The following is a 22,029-nucleotide window of genomic DNA, read 5'->3' on the forward strand; positions in this document are numbered from 1 at the left end:
CTTCTGCTCCACCCGCCATTACCTTGTAGAATAGATGTCAGAAGTTTCACCAAAATGTAAATTTAAAGGGATTCATTGAGAAAATTGAAAACTTGCAAGCCTCCTCCCACCAGACATGCACACTCAGCTCGGCTGAGCGTGCATATGTTCTGTATGAGGAGAGAAAGAAGCTGCCAGACTCCTCTGCTTATCTCCGGGGGGGGGAAGAAAAGAATCAGACATGCTGAAATCAAAACTGCCTGATCCTTCTCTATCCCTCTCCGAAATCGCTGGGTCTGGCCGACTGTAAAAGGGGTTTTCCCCATCTTGTAAATTAATTTATTGATCGGAGATTCATGCTCCTTAAATTACGGGCACTGGCTTTGTTATTGCTTGCACGTCAAACGCGCCGGCGTTTGGAGAAAACGGACTTTGAAAATCCGTCCATCTATGGTGATTAAAATATAAAATAAAATAAAAATGTTTTAAAAAATAAAAAAAGTAAAAATTTTAATAAACCCTTTTCCCTCTTTAATAATAAAGAAAAAAAAAAACATATTTGGTAAAAAGTCCGATCTATCAGAATATAAAATTAATTAACCCATGCGGTAAACTACATAAAGACAAAAAAGACATCAAAAGTCCAGATTTTCTGTTACCATAATTCACACAAAATATGCAATAAAAATCCATCAAAACATCCAGGGTGCCTTAAAATAGGATAGAATGAATCTGTCAGTTCGCCACGCAAAACTACAAACTTTACATTCATGGCATATCCCATAGATTAGCCATTAATGAATGAAAAACTAAAACTTTGATCTAATGTGTATGTCCAGTTTAAAGGGGTTTGTCCACCCCTTTTAATTTTTTTTTATTTCCCCTTAAATACATAGATTTGCATCTAAAAAAAATCATTTTTGCAATTGGGTTTCATTAAAAATTTTGCATGGTTTTCCTTCTATAGCCTCTACGTTGCACTGTCTATTCCTGGTTGTAGAATGAGCTGACTGATAATCCATCAGCGAGCTTCTTCTGACAGTCTGGTGCAGAGTTTGTAACTCTTTTACATGTCTCTTTCGGAGCTCCTCTGCTGATATATGACCTCAGACCACATAAAAGTTGAATGTTCTGGGATACAAAGAGCCTATATTAACAAAACGGTGCAAAAATTTTTATGAAACACAATTGTAAAAATAATTTTTAGCCCCAAATACATGCATTTAATTAAAAAAATTAATGCAGCTTTTTGCTATTTAGCTGTGGTCCTTTTTCTGACATTCAAGCTAATTTAGCATGAGGAACATATGGAATAGCGAGTAAGGAGTTCCCTCTTGATTGCAATTACGCAAAGGAGGTACCATGCTTTGGAAACGTGGTGCCACATCATGGATTTTGCATTTCTTGACCATGAGAAAGTGAATTATTGCTGCATTTCTCTATGGATACTGATTGGATCCAATATTGGGTGGGATTTCCCCATTTAAGCGGCCCCCATGTTTATAGTGTGCAATGCATGTGCCCGATACTGGTGATGGGGGCAGATATATGCGGTGCAGTTAATACTGAAGCTACTTCTCTTTCATTTACAGATTTAGCGCGGCTTGTCAGCTGCAGCGTGACCCTCCCGACCCTGCCCTGTCAGTAAATGTCCTTGTACTTGGCGGGGGTCCTACTATTGTGCCCCTTGTGGCGTGGTGAACATTTGGGAGCAGAGAGAGAGGCGTCTGTGCAGGAAGTCGACACGGAAGGGACTTTATTTTTTAGTAGAAGAGAAACACTTATTGCAATATCTTCAGTTTTTATGGTTTTTCGTTTTTATTTTAATATGTTCGGCTGCAATGCAGCCCCCCGAAAGCACAGAAAATGAATTATTTGTATGGGACAGATGGAACCAACTCGCTTGCACGGAAGCCGCCATTTTCCTGCCACAAGACAGGAGTGGGCGGAGCATGACAAAGATTCAACTGGTAATCATGGTCAGGCTCCGCCCCCTCCGGGCCCTACACTAGGCCGACGCTGTGGATCACTTTAGCCTGGAGCGGTCCTTTTAAGTGTTTTTTTCTCTCCCTTTTTCAACTTTAAATTTGTCATTGAGACCTGAAGAAGAGCTGATCGTCCGAGCTCGGAAGCTTTTTCACATTCATACTTTGTGTTTAATGGAAGCAGACGTCATGTTAGAGTGCTTGTAAATATATATATTATATTATATATCTGGCGTTTGGCCTTTCTATTAAATCATTTTGAAATGAAGAATTGACTGCAGCTGCCTCTCTGTGATTATGACTCGAAAATAAATTATATGTACAGGTGCATCTCGGTAAATTAGAATATCATCAAAAAGTTAATTTATTTCAGTTCTTCAATACAAAAAGTGAAACTCCTATATTATATAGAGTCATTACACAGAGTGATCTATTTCAGGTGTTTATTTCTGTTAATGTTGATGATTATGGCTTACAGCCAATGAAAACACAAAAGTCATTATCTCAGTAAATTAGAATAATTAACAAAAAACACCTGCAAAGGCTTCCTAAGCGTTTAAAAAGGTCCCTTAGTCTGTTTCAGTAGGCTCCACAATCATGGGGAAGACTGCTGACTTGACAGATGTCCAGAAGGCAGTCATTGACACACTCCACAAGGAGGGTAAGCCACAAAAGGTCATTTCTAAAGAAGCTGGCTGTTCACAGAGTGCTGTATCCAAGCATATTAATGGAAAGTTGAGTGGAAGGAAAAAGTGTTGTAGAAAAAGGTGCACAAGCAACCGGGATAACCGCAGCCTTGAAAGGATTGTTAAGAAAAGGCCATTCAAACATTTGGGGGAGATTCACAAGGAGTGGACTGCTGCTGGAGTCATTGCTTCAAGAGCCACCACACACAGACGTATCCAGGACATGGGCTACAAGTGTCACATTCCTTGTGTCAAGCCCCTCATGACCAATAGACAACGCCAGGAGCGTCTTACCTGGGCCAAGGAGAAAAGACCTGGACTGTTCTCAGGGGTCCAAGGTGTTTACAGAGGAAAGTAAATTTTGCATTTCATTTGGAAATGAAGGTCCCAGAGTCTGGAGGAAGAGTGGAGAGGCCACAATCCAAGCTGCTGGAGGTCTAGTGTGAAGTCTCCACAATCAGTGATGGTTTGGGGAGCCATGTCATCTGCTGGTGGAGGTCCACTGTGTTTTATCAAGACCAAAGTCAGCGCAGCCGTCTACCAGGACATTTTACAGCACTTCATGCTGCCCTCTGCCGACAAGCTTTTTGGAGATGGAAATGTCATTCTCCAGCAGGACTTGGCCCCTGTCCACACGGCCAAAAGTACCAATACCTGGTTTACACACAACAGTATCACTGCGCTTGATTGGCAGCAAACTCGCCTGACCTTAACCCCATAGAGGATCTATTATAGAGAGTCTATGGGGTATTGTCAAGAGGAAGATGAGACCCCAGACCCAACAATGCAGACGAGCTGAAGGCGGCTAACAAAGCAACCTGGGCTTCCATAACACCTCAGCAGGGCCACAGGCTGATCCCTCCATGCCATATTGCCACATTGATGCAGTAATTGATGCACAAGGAGCCCGACCAAGTATTGAGGGCATTTACTGACCATACATTTCAGTAGGACAACATGTCGGATTTTAAAATCATTTTTCAAGCTGTTGTTATAAAGTATTCTAATTTACTGAGATAATGACTTGTGTTTTCATTGGCTGTAAGCCATAATCATCAACATTAACAGAAATAACACGTGAAATAGATCCCTCTGTCTGTAATGACTCTATATAATAGATCCCTCTATGTGTAATGACTTTATATAATAGATCCCTCTATGTGTAATGACTTTATATAATAGATCCCTCTGTGTGTAATGACTCTATATAATAGATCCCTCTATGTGTAATGACTTTATATAATAGATCCCTCTGTGTGTAATGACTCTATATAATAGACCCTCTGTGTGTAATGACTCTATATAATAGACCCCTCTGGGTGTAATGACTCTATATAATAGATCCCTCTGGGTGTAATGACTCTATATAATAGATCCCTCTGGGTGTAATGACTCTATATAATAGATCCCTCTGTGTGTAATGACTCTATATAATAGATCCCTCTATGTGTAATGACTCTATATAATAGATCCCTCTGTCTGTAATGACTCTATATAATAGATCCCTCTATGTGTAATGACTCTATATAATAGATCCCTCTGGGTGTAATGATTCTATATAATAGATCACTCTGTGTGTAATGACTCTATATAATAGATCCCTCTGTGTGTAATGACTCTATATAATAGATCCCTCTGTGTGTAATGACTCTATATAATAGATCCCTCTGTGTGTAATGACTCTATATAATAGACCCTCTGTGTGTAATGACACTATATAATAGACCCCTCTGGGTGTAATGACTCTATATAATAGATCCCTCTGGGTGTAATGACTCTATATAATAGATCCCTCTGGGTGTAATGACTCTATATAATAGATCCCTCTGTGTGTAATGACTCTATATAATAGATCCCTCTATGTGTAATGACTCTATATAATAGATCCCTCTGTCTGTAATGACTCTATATAATAGATCCCTCTATGTGTAATGACTCTATATAATAGATCCCTCTATGTGTAATGACTTTATATAATAGATCCCTCTGTGTGTAATGACTCTATATAATAGACCCTCTGTGTGTAATGACTCTATATAATAGACCCCTCTGGGTGTAATGACTCTATATAATAGATCCCTCTGGGTGTAATGACTCTATATAATAGATCCCTCTGGGTGTAATGACTCTATATAATAGATCCCTCTGTGTGTAATGACTCTATATAATAGATCCCTCTGTGTGTAATGACTCTATATAATAGATCCCTCTGTCTGTAATGACTCTATATAATAGATCCCTCTGTCTGTAATGACTCTATATAATAGATCCCTCTGGGTGTAATGACTCTATATAATAGATCCCTCTGTGTGTAGTGACTCTATATAATAGATCCCTCTGTGTGTAATGACTCTATATAATAGATCCCTCTGTGTGTAATGACTCTATATAATAGATCCCTCTGTAATGACTCTATATAATAGATCTCTCTGTAATGACTCTATATAATATATGAGCTTCACATTTTATATTGAAGAACTGGAATAGATTAACTTTTTGATGATTTTATAATTTAGTGAGATGCATCTGTGTGTGTGTGTGTGTGTGTGTGTGTGTGTGTGTATGTATGTATGTATGTATGTATATATATATATATATATATATATATATATATATATATATATATATATATATTCTCAACATGCATCATTGCAGGGAAGGTATAGGTGTTGCCATAGCAACCAATCATATCACTGCTTTCATTTTCCAGTCTGTACCAATGAAATAACAGCTGATAGCTGATTGGTTGCTATGGACCAATCAGCTGCAATTTCTTTAGCACAGAATAGAAAATGAAAGCTGATCTCTGGTTGCCATGGACAACGAGGCCCATCATGTGGCAAAAATGAGCAAATAAACATTACTTGCTATATAATAAAGTGTGGGCTGTATTCTTACGCTCCTGACGAGCCCACCACCACAAAATCCCCATGTCTTACAAGTGTATTTTGATGCATATTTTTACCATTGATAATTCTCTAACAATATCCACATGTAAGACACTTGGATTTTGCACCCAAATTTGTCAGAAGCGTGAAGTGACAGTGACCGTGACAGTGACAGCCTCCTGGGGGGAATTCACACTAATTTTCCCAAACTACAGTTTTTATCAAGATCTCTGCTTGCTGTCATTCAATGGAAATATTCAGCCGCATGAATTTGAAATTATACCTCACTTTTAGCCACGAAATTATGTGGACGGATGCGGCTGCCGCAGTGTAAGAGCCGAACCTTCTATTTACTACCAGCAAAATGATAATTGTCCTGGTGTCACAGGGGCCCAGTCTGTTACAGTTAATAAGACCTGTGTCTTGTAAAGAGCTGACATGTAGTAAAATAATGACCCTGACAATCTGGGTACAGGATAACGACACCGACACTCGAGGTACGGGATAACGACACCGACACTCGAGGTACGGGATAACGACACCGACACTCGAGGTACGGGATAACGACACCGACACTCGAGGTACGGGATAACGACACCGACACTCGGGGTACGGGATAACGACACCGACACTCGAGGTACGGGATAACGACACCGACACTCGAGGTACGGGATAACGACACCGACACTCGGGGTACGGGATAACGACACCGACACTCGAGGTACGGGATAACGACACCGACACTCGAGGTACGGGATAACGACACCGACACTCGGGGTACGGGATAACGACATTCTCACTTGGCGTACGGGATAACGACACCGACACTCGAGGTACGGGATAACGACACCGACACTCGAGGTACGGGATAACGACACCGACACTCGAGGTACGGGATAACGACACCGACACTCGAGGTACGGGATAACGACACCGACACTCGAGGTACGGGATAACGACACCGACACTCGGGGTACGGGATAACGACACCGACACTCGGGGTACGGGATAACGACACCGACACTCGAGGTACGGGATAACGACACCGACACTCGAGGTACGGGATAACGACACCGACACTCGAGGTACGGGATAACGACACCGACACTCGAGGTACGGGATAACGACACCGACACTCGAGGTACGGGATAACGACACCGACACTCGAGGTACGGGATAACGACACCGACACTCGAGGTACGGGATAACGACACCGACACTCGGGGTACGGGATAACGACATTCTCACTTGGCGTACGGGATAACGACACCGACACTCGAGGTACGGGATAACGACACCGACACTCGAGGTACGGGATAACGACACCGACACTCGAGGTACGGGATAACGACACCGACACTCGAGGTACGGGATAACGACACCGACACTCGAGGTACGGGATAACGACATTCTCACTTGGCGTACGGGATAACGGCACAGACATTCGGGGTGCATGATAACGACACTGACACTCGGGGTACAGGATAACAGCACTGACACTCGGGGTACGGGATAACGACATTCTCATTCGGGGTACGGTATAATGACACTTGGGGTACATCTTATGTGACCCAGTGACTATTCTGGATCTCTTTTTTTCCAGGGACCTGTGAGATGAGCCTGCCCTCCCGGGAACACGCTGAAGCTCTCCTCTTAGCTTGCCGCTACCTACCGCCATCATTCTTATCTGCCCCTGGGCAGAGGGTGGGCATGTTGGCTGAAGCTGCCCGCACCCTGGAGAAACTCGGGGACAAACGTACTCTGCAGGACTGTCAGCAATTCATCCTGAGTCTGGGCAGCGGGACAGCTGTGACATCCAGCTAGGAGTTTCTCCAGCCGTCGCCTTACTACTGCTGTGTGGCGATAATGGCTGTTGACAGACGGTCACCGAACTCTTCAGTATTTGCTTGTTAAGCATTCACTAAGATTTAATAGGCCATGTTTAAATGGCTGCCAGATATTTATATAGGTCCGGTTGGTTATTTTAATGTGCGACTTTAGGTTTACCTGTTTTGGGGCGGCCATTTTATGGACAGCGTAGAGACTGTTCTCACGGGTGTCAGTCTTATAATGAGCAAACAAAATGGCCGCCTTTACAACATGTAGCTGACAGGAACCCCACAAACATAATCAGATAGCACTAGAGAAGCTTCATCCCATTCATGAGTATTAAAGGGCCCTAATGCAAAATTTAAAGGGGTCCTCTATATCGTCTTCGTTCCTGCAGATCCTCTTGCGGCAAGTTGATTTCAGGCGGTTCTGCTGCTGGGCGTCCATTACTTTCAATGTATGTTAGTTCTCCTTTAGCACAGAGTCCCCCATACATCTCATAAGTAATTGCACTATACAGTCGGAGCATCAGAAATCTCACATACACAGGTTGATCCCCCCTTAATACTTCTACGTGGGTCATTTTTATCAATCACTTTGGATATGGTCCCATTTTACGACCATGATGCTTTGCAACAGGGAGTCACATTTTAGGCCCCGCCTCCATGACTCTTACCATGACCTCCATTAGGTCCAGTTGTAAGTCAACTTGACCTCTGTATATAACACACAGGATCCACCCCGACTACTGGGGAAATCTCCCGATTGTACGACTTTTTCTCAGATCTTATTTTCTTAGTGATTTTTTTTTTTTTTTGTACAGAAAAGTTTTTTCAGAAATATTTATAATATTATTTTATAAGAAAAATATATATAATAAAGTAGTTTTTTTTTTTTGTTTTGCACATCGGCTCCTGGCTCTTCATTCATTCATTCATTCCGGATATTAGTATGGCGCAGGCTGGCGTATTATTTTGGCGCTGATTGGTGAGAGCATATGCGGAGACCTACAGATCAAGAAGATGGACGTCCCGCATACTCTCTACTGTGCCATTCATTGTCTACGGCAACGACCAAAACCTTGGCTGGCTGGGCTTCATAGGACACAGCGAAGTATTGCACTATATAGCATAAGCAATCAAACGATCACAGGTTCAAGACTAGAAAAAAAAAACATTTAAAAATGTAAAATAAAATAAATAAAAATGAACATGTTTGGTATGTTGTCGTCCATCTATGAAAATATAACTAATTAAACTCATATGGTAAATGCCGTAAAGAGAAAAATAAAAATGTAAAAGCCAGAATTTCCATTTTTCAAAAAACAAAAAGCCATCAAAGCATTGTATGTAGGCCTTAATGGTATAAACAAAAAGGAAAGTGAGAAAAAAAAAAAAAGGGATAGCCCATCAACAATATTTATAACCTGTCCTCAGTATAGGTGGTCAGTGTGTGAACTGTAGAGATCCCACCGAAGGGACACCTACTGGTCATGAAGATGGAGGTCCAGAGGGTCGGTGGTCATACATGAGCATTACCACGCCATTGATTGATTGTCTGTGGCTCTGACAAAGGCCGAAGCGTGGCGGACCCTGGAACTATACAGGGGTCCCACATCCCAGCTTATGTTGGTTGCATCCCCTAATTTAGTGGGTGGTGGGACCATGGGGATATAACCAAAGAAGATGATGGACTGGATTAAATATGTGCGAAAATTCAAGAAAAGGCCACAAACATCAGGAAAACAAAAAACTAGTTCCACACATAATAAAACTGGCAAAAACATACTTCAAGAAAGGCGTAAATTAAAATAAGTATTTGGCCCAAATGAAAAACAGGCAAAAAACACCAAAACCCAGACAAAAAAAAAAAGATACAAATGCGATATATGAATTGAGGCCGTAGAGTTCCCTGTTATCAGCCATTAGGCCGTAGCCAACTCGAATGCTTATTGTACACTGCTCTCTGCTGCATCCACGTGGAATTGCACCTGGACGGTCACCGCTATCAATCAAGGCGACGACATTTCCGAGTCTCCGAATGTAAAAGATGGCCGACACAGACGTACCGCCAACTGGTTCATTGTAGATTTTTATTGACATTCCCAATAGCCTCTTTTTTACTCTTAAAGAAAATAAACATCTTTTAGAAAGCTCGGTACACACAGTCTTCAGTGTGAAGCAAATTTACTAAAAAGAACACTTAGCTTTAACTCTCAAGCTGCCGGCGGAGCCTGGAAAAAAAAAAAAAAGCGACGATTTGCAGGCCTTTCCGACAGCTACGGGGTTAAACATTTACAGTCTTCATATATCATATATATGCATATGTATACACATATATATATATACACACACACACACACACACCATAAAATGAGGCATTGTCCGGACTTTTTTTTTTTCTTTTTTGACTGTCAAAACACTTTTTTTTCGCTTTTTTTTCTTGTATTTACAGCAGGAATCGTGTTCACGTGGAGCCTCCGGAGGGGGGTGGCGAAATGTGGCGGATCAGCGCTCTTAGGATGACTTCTTGGAATGTGGCCCCCCAGCGGCCCCCCACTGTTTTGCTGATAATGTGCTCCGCTCTAGAATCTGTGACTTTGATAAAAACACTGTGAGAAGTGTAAAGACGAGAAGCGGGTGACGGGAAAGAAGGGGGAGCGGCAGCAGTCAAAAAAAAAAATGTCACGAAATAAGACAACGAGGACAAAAAGGACCACGGTGGGGGTTGTCAGATCAGATGGGTGATGTAGTCTTTATACACGGAACATAACGAACATTCAGTAACATCCCATTTTGGTTGGTCTGTCTTTTTCTAGCGGGAACCTCTATAGAAAATGCACCGTGAAGCAGAGTATCCAACTGGCGGCCATCTTGATTAGGTTTCCACGTGATGTGAATCCAACGTCTGAGCCGGGTATTGGAACACTACAACGTCCGTCCTCATGCTTCAATATGTGTTAGGAGCAAAGGTCTAAATAATTTTCTGGTGCCGAAACCCGGGAAAGCCGTGTAGGGCAAATTCTGTGCTGGGCTCCATCTTGGGGTCGACATCGCGTTTTTCTCTCCTCTCTTACGTCAGCATCTGTGTGATGAGACGACCCCGAACCTCTTATTCCTGCACTGTCAACACTTGGGCATGGAAGGGCCTAGACCCACTGTAGTTACGATGGAGGCTGGCAGCTTATACTCCCCGGCCTGGCGCCGTGACGGTGCTGAGGAGTGAATGAAAGATCCTGGGTGTGATGGCGGTGATGTGTTTCTCCTAGACGGTTACACCAGGTGCCTCTAGAAGACAAAAGAAATTAAGATGAGTCAAACATCATCGAAAAACCCCAGATGGGTGAATACTCTAGATTTTCACGCTTTTGCAAGCACGGGAGTAGTCACATATTAAAAGTATAGGGCCAGCACCCTCAACACCTCTACCCAACACCGCAATCTTCTGATGCCTTTGACCAGGCATTAATTCCAGCAAGTATTACGGCATTTAACATATTAAATGTGTTCTACGGGGGCAACACAAGAAGAGACTGAATGTATATAGCTTTTTTTTAGTACATCTTATTACTTTTGCACAGTAAACACATTTCTTTTAACCTCTCCCAGGCTTTTGGACTGAATAGAGGTACGAGGCAGGGGTGATCTGGATGCCACAATTGCTGTATGTTCTACACAATTCCCCAATATGGATAAATCAGAGGTTTTTCTTTAAAGTCAGTCATGAGTTTAGAAAATTAATATGGGGCAAACAGACTCTGAGAATTAACCACTTCGCGCCAGAGCCTGTTTTTGCCTTCGTGACCGGGCCAATTTTTTCAATTCTGACCACTGTCACTTTATGAAGTAATTACTCTGGAACGCTTCAACGGATCCCCCTGATTCTGAGACTGTTTTTTCGTGACATATTGTACTTCATGATAGTGGTAACATTTCTTCGATATCACTTGCGTTTATTTGTGAAAAAAAATTGGAAATTTGGCGAAAATTTTGAAAATTTTGTAATTTTCAAACTTTGAATTTTCATGCCCTTAAATCAGAGAGATATGTCACACAAAATAGTTAATAAATAACATTTCCCACATGTCTACTTTACATCAGCACAATTTTGGAACCAAAATTTTTTTTTGTTAGGAAGCTATAAGGGTTAAAAGTTGACCAGCGATTTCTCATTTTTACAACAAACTTTACAAAACCATTTTTTTTAGGGACCACATCTTATTTGAAGTGACTTTGAGGAGCCTTTATGACAGAAAATACCCAAAAGTGACACCGTTCTAAAAACTGCACCCCTCAAGGTGCTCAAAACCACATTCAAGAAGTTTATTAATCCTTCAGGTGTTTCACGGGAATTTTTGGAATGTGGAAGAAAACAATGAACATTTAACTTTTTTTCACAAAAATGTTACTTTAGACCCAATTTTTTTATTTTCACAAGGGTAACAGGAAAAATGGAATGCACAATTTGTAGTGCAATTTCTCATTAGTGCGCTGATATCCCATATGTGAGGGAAAACCCCCCACAAGTGACTCCATTTTGGAAACTAGACCCCTTAGGGAACTTATCTAGATGTGTGGTGAGCACCTTGCACCCCCAGCTGCTTCACAGAAGTTTATAATATTGAGCTGTAAAAATAAAATTTTCACATTTTTCCCACAAAAACATTTTTCATCCGTTAATTTTGCATCATAAGGGTAATAGGAAAAATTGCACCATGAAATTTGTTGTGCAATTTCTCCTGAACACGCCGATACCCCATATGTGGAGGCAAACCACTGTTTGGGCGCACAGCAGGGCTCGGAAGGGAAGGAGCGCCATTAGACTTTTTGAATGTAAAATTTGCTTGAATAATTAGCGGACGCCATGTTGCATTTGGGGAGCCCCTGATGTGCCTAAACAGTGGAGACCCCCACAAGTGACACCATTTTGGAAACTAGACCCCTTAGGGAACTTATCTAGATGTGTGGTGAGCACCTTGCACCCCCAGCTGCTTCACAGAAGTTTATAATATTGAGCCGTAAAAATAAAATTTTCACATTTTTCCCACAAAAAATGTTTTTCATCCCCTAATTTTGCATTATCATAAGGATAACAGGATAAATTGCACCATGAAATTTGTTGTGCAATTTCTCCTGAGTACGCCGATACCCCAATATGTGGGGGAAAACCACTACTTTGGTGTATGGCAGGGTTCGGAAGAGAAAGGAGCGCTATGTTGGCTGGGATAGGCAGCAGACACCATGTCACATTTGAAGAGTCGCTGACATGCCGAAACAGCAGAAACCCCCACAAGTGACCCCATTTTGTAAACTACACCTCTCAAGGAATTCATCTAGGGAAGTAGTGAGTATTTTTTAATTTTTAAATTTACACCATTGGGCAGTGAAGAAAACATAACTGTATTTTTACCACAAAAAAATGTTTTACCATCAGATTTTACATTTTCACACAGGACAATATGTAAAAATGGTGCCGAAATGTGTCACACAATTTCTTCTAAAAGTGCCAATACCCCATATGTGGCGGTATCGTACCGCTCAGCCATACGGCGAGATCTGGGGGGGACGGAGCGCTATTTGACAATTGGAGAGCAAATTATTGTAGAATAGGCATTTGGATTTGGGAGCACAAAATTTTTTGAATTTCTTTTGGGGGGCAAGGGCCATTTCGCTTTTCCAGAGCCTTTCTGCTACCAGTAACTTGGAATATTTTTGACAGATGACGGACCTGAGTGGGGACTAGCTTTTTTTGAGGACTGAGTTGAAGCTTTTATTGGGAACATTTTACGTAACATTTATCCGGCGCTCTAGGCTGAGCACTTACATCGAGGTTTCCATCTAAATTTCCAAGTGATGTAATTCAGATGAAACCCCTGCGGGATCCATTCACTGTAATGAGGCAGCAGAGTTACTCTGGACTCCGTCTGGCCTCTGTTTAGCGGTGTCCTTTTTTTCAGAAGTGCACAAAACTGTGGCCAACCGCACTTTTATGCACGCCTAAAACAAATGACACCGTGGGATCCCAGGCTAGACGGCATCCACAGTGGCCTATATCTGCCTCATTACAGGGAATCTTCCATCAGAATCACATATTTCAGAGATTTACACGGAAACTCTGGCGTAAGTGCTCAGCGCAGAGCGCAGGATAGATGTGAGCAGAGCCTTACTGCGATCTTTGGGAGACATAATAAACAAATCAGTAGCAGGTGAAGAATTGGTTTTATTTTTTACGCCGTTCCTCGTGCGGTATAAGTGATGAGATTACTTTATTCTTCGGGTCGGTGCGATTACAGAGATACCAGATTTATATCGGGTTTTTATGACTGACAGCTGTCACACACTAAGAGACGCTTTTTTTTGCAAAATCTAGTTTTTGCATCGCCATATTTTAAGAGCTACAATTTTTCCATATTTCGGCCGACAGAGTCATGTGACGGCTTGTTTTTTGCGGGACGAGTTGACATTTTTATTGGTACCATTTTTGGGTATGTGACATTTTTTGATCGCTTTCTATTCCGTTTTTTGCAAGGTAAAATTAACAAAAACCAACAATTCAGGAATTGTTTTTTGAGGGTTTTTTTTTATGCCGTTCTGCGTGTGGTAAAAGTGATCAGGCAGCGTTATTCTTCAGGTCAGCACTTTTACAGCGATACTACACTTACTGTATATTTTTTTTATGTTTTGGCGCTTTTACACAATAAAACCATTTTATAGAAAAAATATTTTTTTTGCATCGCTTTATTCTGAGAGCTAAAACTTTTTTATTTTTCGGCTGATGGAGCTGTATGGCGGCTTTTTTTTTGCGTAACAAGATGATGTTTTCAGAGGTACCATTTTTATTTCCATTTTGCTTTTTGATCGCATTTTTTTCCACTTTTTGTTTGGCGATATGATGAAAAAGCATAGTTTTTTGCTCCGTTTTTTATTTATTTTTATTACTGTGTGCACAGAAGGAGTTAATTAGTGTGACAGTTTTATAGATTGGGTTGCTTTGGACACGGCGATACCAAATATGTGTACTCTTTTTGTTTTTGCATAAATATATACGGATTTATTGGTTTAATATTTTATTTATTTATTTTTATTTATTTTGTGATTTTTTTTAACAGTTTGAAAACATTTTTTAGACTCTTTTTTTTTTTACATTTTTACTTAGCCCCTGTATGGGACATTAATTCTTATTTTTCTAATCACTGTTCTCATGCAATGTAATAGACATGTATTACATTGCATGAGAAGTTTGCTGACAGTTTCACACTGTCTGTCTCCTGCTAGAGTTCAGCTGCAGGCTGAGTCTAGCAGGACACCATATATGGCAGATCTGGAGGCGGTCATGTGACCTCCAGCTGCCATGACAACGGAAGGTCCTGGAAGGCATCAGGGGGCCGTCGGAGAGGTAAGTGGACGACCCCCTCTCCTCTCACTATCTTCTATATGCCGCGATCACTATAGATCGCGGCATATAGAAGATAGCAAAGGGTTGACATCATTGGGACCTGATCCAATCAGGTCCCGATGATGTCCCCTGTCAGAGCTGTCGCTCTGAACCGCAACCGCAGCACTTGCAGGACCCTGGGGGTCCTGAGGGCTGAGGGACCACCGACTGTTCATAAACGTCGGCGCTGCACAGAGCCCAGGCAGCGCCGACGTTTATGTACAGTGGGCGGTCGGGAAGCGGTTAAACTGGAAACATTGCAAAGAAACAAAACAATGGGGGGGGCTTGCGGTTCCTAACCCATGGGTATATTATGTGGCATCTCAGCTTCAACATATTAGGGGATGGGACGACTCTGGGGGAGCTCAGAATATGTTGCTACAGCATTATTTCCAATCAGATAAACTCTATGAGGTATTGGAGGAGCATAAGTTTGGGACACTTGGAGGCAAAATACCAACTATGCTGTTATGTCACAAACTTTGGGGGACAGTGAAAAAATTACAAGGAATAGAAGGTGTTTCACAATTTACTTCATTATGGAACACTGCATGGCTTCCAAATCTATACTAACTGGTGGGATTTGGCTCCTGGTGCGCCAAGGGTTTAAACAGACAATCAAGTACTGACAGGTGATGTGATTAAGGAATTCTCACAGCTGCAAAATAAATATGGGTTACCTCCCTCTGAATTCTATAAATACTTACAATTTAAGCTCACATATCGGGCGGAAGGCATTGTTCTGGAAGGAGGGGTACCCCGAAACTCAATAATACAGAGAATAGCTAATCTACACAGCTCTCATGGACTGATCTCATTACTTTACAACATTCTCTTAGACATTGACAAACCAGCCGATACGATCAAAAGAGAAATGGGAGAGTGTAATGGGACACATAGAGGAAAATCACTGGTCAGATACAGTACAGACCAAAAGTTTAGACACCTTCTCATTTAAAGATTTTTCTGTATTTTCATGACTATGAAAATTGTACATTCGCACTGAAGGCATCAAAACTATGAATTATCACATGTGGAATTATATACTTAACAAAAAAGTGTGAAACAACTGAAAATATGTCTTATATTCTAGGTTCTTCAAAGTAGCCACCTTTTGCTTTGATGACTGCTTTGCACACTCTTGGCATTCTCTTGATGAGCTTCAAGAGGTAGTCACCGGAAATGGTCTTCCAACAATCTTGAAGGAGTTCCCAGAGATGCTTAGCACTTGTTGGCCCTTTAGCCTTCACTCTGCGGTCCAGCTCACCCCAAACCATCTCGATTGGGTTCAGGTCTGGTGACTGTGGAGGCCAGGTCATCTGGCGTAGCCCCCCCATCACTCTCCCTCTTGGTCTAATAGCCCTTACACAGCCTGGAGGTGTGTTTGGGGTCATAGTCCTGTTGAAAAAAATAAATGATGGTCCAACTAAACCCAAACCGGATGGGATAGCATGCTTCTGCAAGATGCTGTGGTAGCCATGCTGGTTCAGTATGCCTTCAATTTTGAATAAATCCCCAACAGTGTCACCAGCAAAGCACCCCACACCATCACACCTCCTCCTCCATGCTTCACGGTGGGAACCAGGCATGTAGAGTCCATCCGTTCACCTTTTCTGCGTCGCACAAAGACACGGTGGTTGGAACCAAAGATCTCAAATTTGGACTCATCAGACCAAAGCACAGATTTCCACTGGTCTAATGTCCATTCCTTGTGTTCTTTAGCCCAAACAAGTCTCTTCTGCTTGTTGCCTGTCCTTAGCAGTGGTTTCCTAGCAGCTATTTTACCGTGAAGGCCTGCTGCACAAAGTCTCCTCTTAACAGTTGTTGTAGAGATGTGTCTGCTGCTAGAACTCTGTGTGGCATTGACCTGGTCTCTAATCTGAGCTGCTGTTAACCTGCGATTTCTGAGGCTGGTGACTCGGATAAACTTATCCTCAGAAGCAGAGGTGACTCTTGGTCTTCCTTTCCTGGGGCGGTCCTCATGTGAGCCAGTTTCTTTGTAGCGCTTGATGGTTTTTGCAACTGCACTTGGGGACACTTTCAAAGTTTTCCCAATTTTTCGCACTGACTGACCTTCATTTCTTAAAGTAATGATGGCCACTCGTTTTTCTTTACTTAGCTGCTTTTTTCTTGCCATAATACAAATTCTAACAGTCTATTCAGTAGGACTATCAGCTGTGTATCCACCTGACTTCTGCACAACACAACTGATGGTCCCAACCCCATTTATAAGGCAAGAAATCCCACTTATTAAACCTGACAGGGCACACCTGTGAAGTGAAAACCATTTCCGGTGACTACCTCTTGCAGCTCATCAAGAGAATGCCAAGAGTGTGCAAAGCAGTCATCAAAGCAAAAGGTGGCTACTTTGAAGAACCTAGAATATAAGACATATTTTCAGTTGTTTCACACTTTTTTGTTAAGTATATAATTCCACATGTGTTAATTCATAGTTTTGATGCCTTCAGTGTGAATGTACAATATTCATAGTCAAGAAAATACAGAAAAATCTTTAAATGAAGAAGGTGTGTCCAAACTTTTGGTCTGTAGTGAATCCCATAGACAGTGGGTACGCAAAGTATTCAGACCCCTTTAAAATTTTCACTCTTTGTTTCATTGCAGCCATTTGGTAAATTCTAAAAAGTTCATTTTTTTCTCATTAAAGTACACTCTGCACCCCATCTTGACTGAAAAAAAACAGAAATGTAGAAATTTTTGGAAATTTATTAAAAAAGAAAAACTGAAATATCACATGGTCCATAAGTATTCAGACCCTTTGCTCAGACACTCATATTTAAGTCACCTGCTGTCCATTTCCTTGTGATCCTCCTTGAGATGTTTCTACTCCTTCATTGGAGTCCAGCTGTGTTTAATTAAACTGATAGGACTTGATTTGGAAAGGCACACACCTGTCTATATAAGACCTCACAGCTCACAGTGCATGTCAGACCAAATGAGAATCATGAGCTCAAAGGAACTGCCCAAGGAGCTCAGAGACAGAATTGTGGCAAAGCACAGATCTGGTCACGGTTACAAAAGAATTTCTGCATTACTCAAGGTTCCTAAGAGCACAGTGACCTCCATAATCCTTAAATGGAAGACGTTTGGGACCATCAGAAGTCTTCCTAGACCTGGCTGTCCAGCCAAACTGAGCAATTGTGGGAGAAGAGCCTTGGTGAGAGAGGTAAAGAAGAACCTAAAGATCATTGTGGCTGAGCTCCAGAGATGCAGTAGGGAGATGGGAGAAAGTTCCACAAAATCAGCTATCACTGCAGCCTTCCACCAGTCGGGCCTTTATGGCAGAGTGGCCCGACGGAAGCCTCTCCTCAGTGCAAGACATATGAAAGCCCGCATAGAGTTTGCTCAAAAACACATGAAGGACTCCTAGACTATGAGAAATAAGATTCTCTGGTCTGATGAGGCAAAGATAGAACTTTTTGGTGATAGTTCTAAGCGGTATATGTGGAGAAAACCAGGCACTGCTCATCACCTGCCCAATACAATCCCAACAGTGAAACATGGTGGTGGCAGCATCATGCTATGGGGGTGTTTTTCAGCTGCAGGGACAGGACGACTGGTTGCAATTGAAGGAAACATGAATGCAGCCAGGTATAGAGATATCCTGGATGAAAACCTCCTCCAGAGTGCTCTGGACTTCAGACTTGGCTGAAGGTTCACCTTCCAACAAGACAATGACCCTAAGCACACAGCTAAAATAACAAAGGAGTGGCTTCAGAACAACTCTGTGATCATTCTTGACTGTCCCAGCCAGAGCCCTGACCTAAACCCAATTGAGCATCTCTGGAGAGACCTGAAAATGGCTGTCCACCAACGTTCACCATCCAACCTGACAGAACTGGAGAGGATCTGCAAGGAAGAATGGCAGAGGATCCCCAAATCCAGGTGTGAAAAACTTGTTGCACGATTCCCAAGAAGACTCATGGCTGTACTAGCTCAAAAGGGGACTTCTACTCAATACTGAGCAAAGGGTCTGAATACTTATGACCATGTGATATTTCAGTTTTTCTTTTTTAATAAATTTGCAAAAATTTCTACATTTCTGTTTGTTTTCAGTCAAGATGGGGTGCAGAGTGTACTTTAATGAGAAAAAAATGAACTTTTTAGAATTTAACAAATGGCTGCAATGAAACAAAGAGTGAAAAATGTAAAGGGGTCTGAATACTTTCCGTACCCACTGCATGTGTGATACACCAGGTATACAGGACACCTCAATTCTTATTTAACATAGGATTTCGTTCAAGTCCCCGCTGTCCTAGATGCAAAACTAATATAGCAGATATGCTTCATATGATGTGGAACTGTCCTAACTTGGTGTTCTTTTGGAAGAGTGTTGTAGCAATGATTAACAGGGTTTATTTAACTGACGTGGAGCTTTCACCATTGGTATGTATACTGGGATATGTTCAAGATCTGACTATGGAGGAGTACGGAAAAATTGCGGCGGCACGTATGTTCTATATGGCAAGGAAATTGATAGCCCGAAAATGGATAGCAGATCAGGAGCCTATGATATCAGAATTTATTGATAAAGTTAACTGGCTAGTGAATTTGTAAAAAGGCATATACCTAAAAAGAGATGCTATCTCTAAATTTGACAAGATATGGGGTCTATGGATTGATAGCTCTGGTTTGACATCTAGGGAACTAAGATACTAAGATAGCAAACATGAGGGCTAATAATAATTAGGACCCCCGTCTACCATTGCAAAACAATGGAACCCCATGATTGGGGCAATGGACTAACAGTGCTAGCCCCCTCCCCTTTGTCCATCTACTTAGGAGGACCTGTAAGCTGGCCAAATTTTCCCAGTTTTTGCTCTTACTTTATCCCCCCTGCTCCCCTGAGCATTCTGCTTTTTGTTTTTCTTAAATCCGCCATACGGTTCCAGAGATATGGGGCATTTTATTTAGAGCCAATTTGTATTATCTTTAGCAAGGAGGCGTGGCTCACAGGGTAATTATGCAGAACAGCCTACAGACACACCCCCATAGAATGCTGCAAGCCACGCCCCCTTATAAAGTCCTTTAAAAAATAGCACAAAATAAAAAGGCCCATAACTCTGGGACCGTATGGCGGATTTAAGAAAAACTAAAAACAGAATTCTCAGGGGTGCAGTGGGAATAAAATAGGAAGAAAAAATTGTCCACTTTTAATCTGATGACAGGTCCCCTTTAAATGTGGTTGTCACTATTTACTCCAGAATTTGAGGGGTTAAACTGCAAAGTTCAATCTCAGGGCACTGACTGCACTCATGAAATAATCCGTCCAAAAATGTATATCAGGGTGTGGACACTAGCACCTAACTATCACGTACGTTTTCAGCATTGGTCGTTAAGGGGTGAAAGAGTTATTCTTAACATTTATAGCTATTGCCTAGTAAAATAATAGGGGCGTCCAACCACTGGGACTCCCACCAATCCCAAAAACAGGGGCTCTGAAATGCACATGCACCCACAGAACTGCAAGATAAATGTTGGGCCTACTTCTTTAATGGTATCTGGTAGAGATTCTGAAATAGCACGGGACAAACTGGATCGCATGCTACTAAATTTTTTGATGACCCCATTTACATATGATCCTAAACAAGCTTCATGTAAATTTAAAGGGGTATCTCAGTTTAAGCAAATTAAACTTATTCATTGTGTTATGAAAAGTTATACAATTTTCCAATATACTTTCTATATCAATTCCTCACAGTTTTCAAGATCTCTGCTTGTTGTCATTCGATAGGAGCCATTTTTGGGGCATGTGATGGGCGTGTATCGACTGACAGCAAGCATGTATCTTGAAAACAGTAAGGAATTGATACAGAAAGTATATTGGAAACTTGTTTTAAATCACCAATTATACAATAAATAATTATTATTTCCTGAGATGGGAATAACCCTTTAAGTGCCAAAACACCTAATAACAATATAGACTCTACAATACCTTATGTTTAGGACATCTTAAGGAAAAGTTCTCTTCATTTAACAAGCAACCTATAACAAAAAACACAGAAAATAGAAAAAAAACAAAAATTAAAAAATAGAATTTAGTGGACGTGTTCACTTAAAATTCATTATAGATTATTTTTTCTGCATTTCCTTATTCCTCCGGCATCTAAAGTCATCTATAACATTCTGTATTTTCCTTAGCTTGTATTAGCCAAAACTGAAGTCGGACTCCTGCAGAAGTAGCAGCGGAGCCGGGTACAGCCCGGGGGAAGTTGAGCTGCGGAGTACACAAGCTGTACGCCCACTCATGTCATTGATTTCCTTCTCTAGGAAACTTTCCTGTCGTTTCTGGACTTGGAGAAATGTCAATGTAAACCCTGGGAGGGGGGGGGGGAGATGTAAGATATGGGAAGTACGACTGTAAAATAGACTGGAGAAAAAAAAGAAAAGAAAAGGACTGTGGGTGCTACCGCCCCCCCCAACTATCCTCTCTAGGGGGGAAAAGCAAGTCAGGGAGAAGACAGAAAGGACCATGGAGCAACTCATGATAATGGCATAATCCCCTTACTTTTGTACTGAATAAATTCTAAAATCTGTTTTCCTGATACAGAGCTCCAAATCCTCTGCACAGACATATGTTTACATGGTAAAAATTGTAGCTGTCCTCAGCCACCACCAGAGGGAGCTCAGGAGCTGACTGCATACCGATCATGCAGTACGTAGTAAGCTCCTCAGCTCCCCCTTGTGGTGACTGCAGACAACTGCAATAATCTATATTTCTAGTTACAGACCATAATTCACAGCTATACAATGAATAAAGTCTACCCAGAATGCAGTGTGTTAACCTGACTCACCTGCCTCCGCTGCACACGTGTAGTGGTAGGTCTGCGAGCATCCCTTGTGGCTACAACCCACAGTGGCTCCCGGCTTTTGACACCTGGGACAGAGCTGTAAGGCGAGGAGGAGAGTCATTTATCAGACAAGGTCGTTCTAGGACAAGTTTATACTGGGTCAGCGCAAAAATAAAATAAGCAGAAGGTGATTCACCGCGATTCTATGTCACTACCCAGAAGCCTCCACTGCAAACCAATTGTTTTTTATTCTGTGTGGACTTGTCTGAGAATGTCAACGTGCCGGCAGCCGCAAAATCAAAATTACACAGGAAATGTGATGTGTGATCTCTCCAAAAACCTACATAAAATATAACTCTGTACATGCATTACTTATCCTGTACTGGCCTGAGTTACCTCCTGTATTATACTCCAGAGC

General features: G+C 41.7%; 2 protein-coding genes across 6 annotated transcripts in view; one reads left to right on the forward strand and one right to left on the reverse strand.

Annotated features, from left to right (window-relative positions):
- The window catches only part of SREBF1 (sterol regulatory element binding transcription factor 1), a 29,604-nt gene extending 21,333 nt beyond the window's left edge, over nt 1–8,271 (forward strand). For 2 of the 3 annotated variants that reach the window (XM_073648488.1, XM_073648487.1), the window contains exon 19: nt 7,142–8,271. In XM_073648488.1, the coding sequence (XP_073504589.1) occupies nt 7,142–7,362 (221 nt within the window). In that variant the 3' untranslated portion in view covers nt 7,363–8,271. Of the gene's footprint in view, nt 1–1,571; nt 2,236–7,141 lie in introns of those variants that run through there. The other variant, XM_073648490.1, reaches the window with a different exon arrangement.
- A 1,175-nt stretch (nt 8,272–9,446) lies between these two features.
- Nucleotides 9,447–22,029, reverse strand: part of RAI1 (retinoic acid induced 1) — a 130,737-nt gene continuing 118,154 nt past the window's right edge. For all 3 annotated transcript variants that reach the window (XM_073648492.1, XM_073648491.1, XM_073648493.1), the window contains 3 exons: nt 21,615–21,708; nt 20,756–20,805; nt 9,447–10,655 (listed from right to left, as the gene is read on the reverse strand). In XM_073648492.1, the coding sequence (XP_073504593.1) occupies nt 10,641–10,655; nt 20,756–20,805; nt 21,615–21,708 (159 nt within the window). In that variant the 3' untranslated portion in view covers nt 9,447–10,640. The remainder of the gene's footprint in view (nt 10,656–20,755; nt 20,806–21,614; nt 21,709–22,029) is intronic.

The sequence above is a fragment of the Phyllobates terribilis genome, unplaced genomic scaffold, assembly GCF_046119375.1.
Source record: "Phyllobates terribilis strain yellow unplaced genomic scaffold, ASM4611937v1 Scaffold_9__5_contigs__length_417890890, whole genome shotgun sequence".
NCBI lineage: Eukaryota > Metazoa > Chordata > Amphibia > Anura > Dendrobatidae > Phyllobates > Phyllobates terribilis.